Here is an 8199-nt window from a genome sequence, read left to right as displayed (position 1 = left end):
GAGTTCGGTAAGAGTTGGATACAAGTGAATATACAATATCAATGGTATACCTTCATACTAACAGAAAATATGAAAAAGGGAGCTCATTTACAAGAGCAAGAAAGAGAATAAAGTGTCTAAGAATAATCTTAATTAGGAGTATTTTGAAGAAAATTTTATAGCTTTATAGAGAATTACATTTGTAATAAAACCAAGCCCTGCAATATTGATATTGGTAGATGGCAACATATTTCTTAGGTGAAATAATATGTATTGTAGGGATGTCGGGGTTTCATTAGTGTTGCTTAATGCCAGGCAATCCAAATCTCAGGAATTTTTCTTTCCCCTTGATTTTATAATTCTGAAGAATAATTAGAAAAACCTGAATCTGCTAGGTATCAAAATAGAATTATTAAGTCTGGCTGGTTAGCTCTGTTGGATAGAGTGTGGCCTTGTAACACTAAGGTCAAGGGTTTGATTCCTCATACCGGCCAGTCACCAAAAAAACAAAAATAGAATTTTTCTAGGTCTTTCAACAAACAGTGCTGGGACAATTGTTTATTCATATGCAAAAAATATGAATTTAGACTCGTTGCCTCTTGTTAGACACAAAAATTAACAAAATGGATTATAGGCCTAAATTTAACTTCTAGAAGAAAGCATAGGAGATTTTGTGGATGCCAGGTAAACACGAGCATCTCTAGGAACCAGGCCAGAGGGGAATGAGAAGACCCATCAGATCCTGTGGATTTGAGCCTCTACATTTCTAAACCAGGATCTCAAAATGCATTGTGATTCCTGTCCATTGGGCTGTAAGGTTTATGTAGGTAATCTTGGAAACAATGACAATAAGACTGAATTGGGGCAGGCTTTTGGCTATTCTGGACCACTCTGAAGTGCTAGAAACCCTCCGGGCTTTGTTTTTATTGAATTTGAAGATCCCCAAGATGCAGCTGATGCTGTCGGAGAGCTGGATGGAAGAACACTATGTAACTGCCGTGTAAGAGAGGAACTGCTGAATGGTGGGGAAAAAAAGTGGGAATCGTGGTCCACCTCATTCTTCGGGTTGTTGCCCTCAAGATGATTATCATACAAGGAGTCCTCCACCTTGCTGCAGATCTCCAAGAAGAAGAAACTTCTCTTGCAGCCAGAGCAGGTCTCTTTCTAGAGACAAGAAAAGAGACAGATCACTGTCTCAGGAGAGAAATCACAAGCCATCCCTATCCTTCTCTAGACCTTGTAGCCAGTATAGGTCAAATGAAAGGAAATGGAAGATCAGTTTGCAACAGAAAATACAGGAAATATTGTACAGGAAATAACTTTATTTGACAAGAGTATGTATAGAAAATTCAAGTTTTGTTTGAGACTTCATAAGCTTGGTGCATTTTTAAGATGTTTTAGCTGTTTGAATTTGTCTCTTGGAACAGTGACACACACAAAGGTATAATTCTCTGTAGTTTGAAATGGATCATATGAGGTATGTAATACCAAGAATTGTTACTTTACAATGTTCCCTTAAGCAGAATTGAATTTGCTTTGAACTTTAGTCTTGTGTAGACTGATGATAAACCTCTAAATCCTGCCCAGCTAAAGTGTGATGTTTTAATATAGAAATAAAACTGGTAAAAATTTAACTAAGATTTATTTTTTTCCATAGCTGGGATATGCTACACAGCTATAGGTGAACAAAGCAGTCTTTAAAAACTGCCACGAACACAAAGCCAGTAGGTAAAAATAAAAGCTGCACCATTAAACTAAATTAGAAGTTTTTAAAAAATTCAACTAGTCTTTATCCTGGGCAGAGGTTGCCTAGTTGGTATAGAATCTGTTAAGTTTCAAGAAAGTTTCCCTTTGCTTTACGTCATAAGTTCTTATGTGATTACTATATATGAACACATAGCTGTTTATAACATTATTTGGAAATTTTCACAATACCAGTGTCCTGTCAGTTTAAGGCTGCATTGTAGAGCTGAACTTTGAGTTACTGTGTAAGATTTTTTTTTTCATGCTGTCATTTGTAATATGTTTTGTGAGAATCCTTGTGATTAAAGTTTTGGTTACAAAAAGACAAAAAAAAAAAAACAAAAACAGAAAACCTCAAAAATATCACAGGAGAAAATTTCAGTGACCTTGGGTTAGTCAGAAGTTGCTTAAATATGTCAGCAAAAGTATTATTCACAAAAGAAATTGCTTAGTTGGACTTCATCAAGATTAAAGGCTTTTAGGCTTCAAAAGACACCATTAAGAAAATGAAAAGATATGCTACAAACTGGGAGAAAATATTTGCAAATAATGTATCTGATTACATTTGTATCCGGAATTTATAAAGAAGTCTTACAGTTCAACAATAAGACAAAAAGTCTAAATGGACTAGAGAATATGTGGACAAAAGAATAGACATTTGACCAGAGCAGCTGATGAAAAAGTGTTCAATATCAATAACTAATAAGATATCACTATGCAAAGAGTCTTCAAAAAGTGAGACAATAATAAGTATTAGCAAAGATGTGGAGAAACTGGAGCCTTCATTTTCCTGGTGGGAATGTAAAATTGTGCAGCCACTTAGGAAAACGATTTAGCATTTCCTTAACAAGTTACACATAAACTTGCCATAGAAACCAGAAATTACTTTAAGTATTTACCCAAGATTTAAATGAAAGCACATCTGTGCAAAGGCTTATACACAAATGTTCATAGGAGCTTTATTTGTAATATCTAAAAACTGAGAAAAATCCAGGTGTTCATCAACAATTGAATGGATAAACAAATAGTGTTATATCCATACCATGGGATACTACTCAGCAATAAAAAATAATGAACTATTGGTACAACACCACAAATAAATCTCGAAGTAAATACAGAGTGAAAGAAGCCAGTTTATGTGATATATGACTCCACTTATGTAAAACTCTACAAAATACAAACCAATCCGTAACGACAGGGAGCAGATCAGTTGTTACAGCGGTGTAGGGGTGGGTGTGGGGGATGATGATTGACTGAAACAGGGCTTATGAGGTCTTTGGGGGATTTTGAAATGTTCTGAAACACTATGTGTAATTAGTTCCGTGGGTTTTTTTTTTTTTTTTTTTTTTTGGAAAACTTTCATTTTGACAAATATATTTATTTTTGTAATGAATTTCATAGTCTTCAAAATCAAAATCAAATTTTTTGTCTAGCAATAATTTTTTTTATTATGATAATAATAGTAATATTACCATATTATTAAATGACAGGCAGATACCCTTTAAATGACTTTTCTTTTTGTTTCTAGGAGGTATTGATGAAGATGTTGTTGTGATAGAAGCTTCCTCAACTCCTCAGGTCACTGCCAATGAAGAAATTAATGTTACCTCAACTGACAGTGAAGTGGAGATTGTAACAGTTGGAGAAAGCTATCGGTGAGATTTTAATTCCCAGTTGTATATTTGAAGTTTTAAATATAAACATTTAAACATATTTGTGCTGTAGATATTTGTAATCTTTTCTTTTTTTCTTTTTGAGTCCTGATTTTTGAGTATGCATATAGAGGTTGAGTATCTCTTATCTGAAATGCTTGGAACCAGAAGTATTTCAGATTTTGGATTTTTTTGACTATGGAATATTTGCACATATATGCTTGTTGAGCATCTGTATTAGTCCGTTTTGTGTTGCTCTAACAGAATACCTGAGACTGGGTAATTTATAAAGAAAAGAGGTTTATTGCTTACAGTTTCTGAGGCTGAGAAGTCCAAAGTCCACCTGGTGGTGGTGAGAGTGATCCAGGGGTCTCACACTGCAAGATGGTGGAGCTCTCAGAACCATGCCCCTGACCACCATTTTTAATCCATGCATTACAGCATGGTCCTACAATGCAGTCATCTCTTCAAGGCTCCATCTTTCAATTACTGTAATAGGATTTCCCACCCTGTTAACAGTCACAGTGGGGGCTAAGTTTCTAATACATAAAACTTGGGGGACATAATTCAAGCTTCAGTGAGTTTTGGAAGTACATAATTCAATCCACGACGGCATCCCTAATCAGAAAATTCAAAATTCTCCAATGAGTGTTTTTCTTGAGCATGGCTTTTGAGCATTATGTTGGCCTGCAAAGAGTTTTAGATTTTGGAGCATTTTGGATTTTGGATTTTGGGATTTGGGATGCTCAACCTGTACCAGATTAGTGGTTTTCAAACAAAACTGTATTAGATTTACCTGGGGAGTTTATAAAATAAAGATATATTGTTGCTTAGACCCTATCTCAGAACAACTGAACTAGATTCTTAAGGGTTGGTATTTTTTTAAGCACCCCAAATGTGCAGTGAGTTAAGAGTAATTGCTCTAGATAAAGAAGAATTTTACTTAGTAATTTACAAAATATAGTTTGTTTTATGTTACAGTGAATTCATTAACTCTTTTAAAATTTAGATATGAATAATATGCAAATATTGGGGATAGTACTGAAATTCAAAGTGAGATGTCGAAATAGCTCTTTTTGTTTCAATCTTACTTTTTTCGTGATCTTGCTCATCAATACCAGGGAAATTTGTGCTATTATTATGTTAGGGCAACCTAGTTTAAAACATTTTTTGACTTTTTGTTCTTCACTCAGTAATTTCATCTAAGCTCTGAACTAATAACTGAAAGAAAAATCCTCATTGTTTTGATAAATAACTGGAAATGACATTGCCCTTATGCCAGAATCACTTTGATCCCACCCCACTACCCTGACCTCAAAATAAAATCTTAACACTGCATTCATCTTGTGCTTTAGGTGATTATAAATATTTATAATGGTAGCAGTAAAGAGTTGCTCTGTTACATTTGATATACTAAATAAATCTATGGATGAATCTTAATTTTTGTGTTGGAATGAATTTAGAAATGCATTTGTTCGTTGTATTTTAATGTGTGGTGTTCATTTTTAAAAAGACATTCTTATATCTAAAACATGTTATAGACTCACCTAGAATGTGCTTCTCTGTTTGCTACTTTCCCCTCAGAGTGCTACTCCTAATGGCATAAAAGTGAGCACTCTAATGTATACCTGTTTATTTTAATTTTTAAATGATTTTTTCAAAGTCTGAGGAAAATTGATACTCTACAATGTGTGCCACACTTATCCTGTGACTGTGCCTAGTGCTTGGCACCATAGTGATTAAATCTTTATGAACTATAAGGGCTGCTGAAATTAAGGACGTATTTTTTCTTGTGTGACTAGAAATCTTTCTTGTTATGGAGATGCTTGATGTCAAGCAGGTGCATTCACCTGAGCAACAGACAGTCTTGAAAAAGACCCATAGTACTCATGATCCATAGTTATTGAAGCAGCATTCTTGAAACAGAATCTGTATTTTACACTAATGATTTGTCTAACATAACATTTCTTGTGTTCTTAGGTCAGTTGATTGGTGATTTATTCATTCAGCAAAGTTCACTGAGTGCCAAGCATTGTGCTAGTCATAGTTTTTAATTCTATTACCAATGCTTCTTTGGAAAAGTCTTGTATGAAGAACTTAAAAGAAAGGTTTATGGGTTTCTGGGGTGACAAAATTTTGTTCTTTATTAATATTTACTGATTTAATATTGATGTCATTTAAGATCTCGTTCAACCCTCGGACACTCCAGATCTCATTGGAGCCAAGGTTCAAGTTCTCATACAAGTCGGCCACAGGAGCCACGGAACCGCAGTAGAATTTCTACTGTTATACAGCCTTTGAGGCAGAATGCAGCAGAAGTTGTGGACCTTACTGTTGACGAAGATGGTGAGTTGGAGTAGTAACAGTGTAGAATTATGAAGTAAATTTGATGAGATGAGATGTCTTAATATGCTAGAAACTCCTATTGCTTACTGGCATATGTTATAAAACTACAGGGAAATTATCAGATTTCCTGATGTTATTTTTCAATGGATATAATTTTCTTTGTTTGTAAAAAGTGCCTAAAATTCTTTTGGTAGTTATTTTCTCAGGGAAAAAAAATATTTTTACAAGTGGAATTTAAGCTAACCTCAGACTTACCTATTAGTTTCATTTGTAATATTATCATCATAATTTAACTTTGTTTTGAAAAGTAGAAGCAGCACTTTTTAAATACAGACAAGAGAAAAGCAATATAACTGAATTTTAAATGATTAATGCTGGTTATTTGAAATGTCTAATTTTACTTTTAAAAGTTATGTTATCCTTTAATATTACTGGTACCTTTCGGTGCTGCTTAGCTTTTGTTTTGTTTTAGCTTATGGCTACACCCAAGTAAATGAGGAAACAAAGCTTGCTTTATTTTTTTAGGTATATGTGTTATTAGTCAAATTTCTGTAGCTTATAACAGAATACCTGAAACTGGGTAATGTATAAAGAAAATGAAATTTATTTCTCACAGTTTTGGAGGCTGGGAAATCCAAGGTCCAGGGGACATATCTGGTGAGGTCGATGGGGGCTCTGTACAGAGTCCTGTGGCAATGCAGGGTATCATATGGCGAGAATGGCAAGAGCATTTTCATGTGCTCTCCTTATGAAGTCACTAGTCTACACCCATGATAACCCATTAGTCCATGAATGGATTAATCCACTCATGAGAGCAAAGTCTTTACAATCCAGTCACTACCTTTCAAATAACCACAATCAGATTTCTCACCCTTTTAACACTACAATTGAGATCAAGTTTCCAGCATGTGAATTTTGGGGGACACATTCAACGCATAATATTCCTCCCATGGCCCCCAAAATTCATGTCCTTCTCTCATGTAAATACATGCATTTTAACTCCAAAGTCTTAAATTGTTTCAGTTCAAAAGTCCAAAGTCTCATCTGTGAAATCAGTTAAGTTATCTACTTCCAAGATACAATGGAGGGACAGTCATAAGACAGAAGTTCTCATTCCAAAATGGAGAAATGAGCCAAAAGGAAGGGGTAACAGGTCCTAAGTATATCTGAAACCTAGCAGGAAGGCATTAAATCTGAAAGCTGGAGAATAATCTTCTTTGACTCCATTTCCTGCATCTTCTGCACACTGGTGAGAGGGTTGGGTCCCCAAGTCTTTGGGCAGCTCTGCTCCTTTGGCTTTGGCTCTCCCAGGTTGGTGCTGCTTGTTGATAACTGTACAGTTCTGGGGTCTTGATGGCAGTCCCACCCACAGCTCCACTATGTATATCCCTGGTGGGGGTTCTCAGTTGCAACTCCAACCCTACATTTCCTCTTGGCATTGTTCTAGTGGAGACTCTCTGCAGTGACTCTGCCCCATGACAGATATCTTCCTGAGCCGCCTGGCTTTTCCATACATCTTTTGAAATCTGGGTGGAGGCTACCACGCTTCTTGCAGTCTGTGAGCTAGTAGACTCAACACCACATGGATGCTACTTCCAGCTTGTATCTTCTGAATCAGCAGGTCTAGCTGCACCTGGGGCTAATTTAGCTGTGGCTGTAGCAGCTGGAGCAGCTGGAGTGCTGGGAGCAGCATCGCAAGGTGGCCCGAGGTAGCAAGCCCATGGAGGGTGCATCTGGCCAGCTCCCCGTGATCATTCTGTCTTCTTTGGTAGCTGGGTCTGTGATGAAAGGGGCAGCTTTGAAGATCTCTGAAATGCCTTCAGGGTCTTTCTTCCATTCTCTTGATGATCCCATCTTTCTGTACTAATCTCTTTAGCAGACAGTTGTTGGGCTACACCTTGGTTTCCTTTCCTGAACACACTTTTATGTGACTAGGCTGTGAGTTTTCCAATTTTTTACCCTGTACTTCCCTTTTAATTATAAATTCTGCCTTTATGTCATACCCCTGCTTCCATAATTCAGCATAGACCGTTAGAAGTAGCCATGCAGCTGCCTGAATGCTTTGCTGAATGGGAATCAAGTTTCCAACACATGAATTTTGGGGGGCACATTTGCTGCTTAGAAATTCCTTCTGCCGAATACCCTGGTTCATAACTCTTAAGTTCTGCATTCCATAAAGCCCTTTGGCATGGACACCATACAGCTAAGCTCTTTGACAGTCTGTAACAAGGGTGACCTTTGCTAAAGATTCAAATAAGCTCCTTCTCATTTACATCTGAGGCCTCCTCAGAATTGCCTTTACTGTCCATATTTCTATCAGCAGAATCTGGTTATCACTACTTAACCAGTCTTTAAGACCTTCCAAACTTTCCCTGGTCTTTTTGTCTCCTTCTGAGCTCTCAATAGAATTGCCCTTAATACTTCATTTATCACAATCTAGCCTTTTTCTAACCTGCTTCTCCAGATTTTTCCAGCCTGT

At 36.4% G+C, this 8199-nt stretch overlaps 1 protein-coding gene and 1 pseudogene across 1 annotated transcript in view; both read left to right on the top strand.

The window, feature by feature from the left end:
- Positions 1–763: 763 nt before the first annotated feature.
- LOC103581623 lies at positions 764–1298 on the top strand (annotated as a pseudogene).
- A 1495-nt stretch (positions 1299–2793) lies between these two features.
- The window catches only part of LOC103581622 (E3 ubiquitin-protein ligase Arkadia-like), a gene marked incomplete at its 3' end in the record, with an annotated part of 32048 nt that continues 26642 nt past the window's right edge, over positions 2794–8199 (top strand). The window contains exons 1-3 of the mRNA XM_008563408.1: positions 2794–2830; positions 3251–3377; positions 5557–5720. Coding sequence (XP_008561630.1) covers positions 2794–2830; positions 3251–3377; positions 5557–5720 — 328 coding nt within the window. The remainder of the gene's footprint in view (positions 2831–3250; positions 3378–5556; positions 5721–8199) is intronic.

The sequence above is a fragment of the Galeopterus variegatus genome, unplaced genomic scaffold, assembly GCF_000696425.1.
Source record: "Galeopterus variegatus unplaced genomic scaffold, G_variegatus-3.0.2 Scaffold13509, whole genome shotgun sequence".
NCBI lineage: Eukaryota > Metazoa > Chordata > Mammalia > Dermoptera > Cynocephalidae > Galeopterus > Galeopterus variegatus.
The sequence above is the reverse complement of the archived record's forward strand: the minus strand, read 5'-3'. Positions and strand labels throughout refer to the sequence as shown.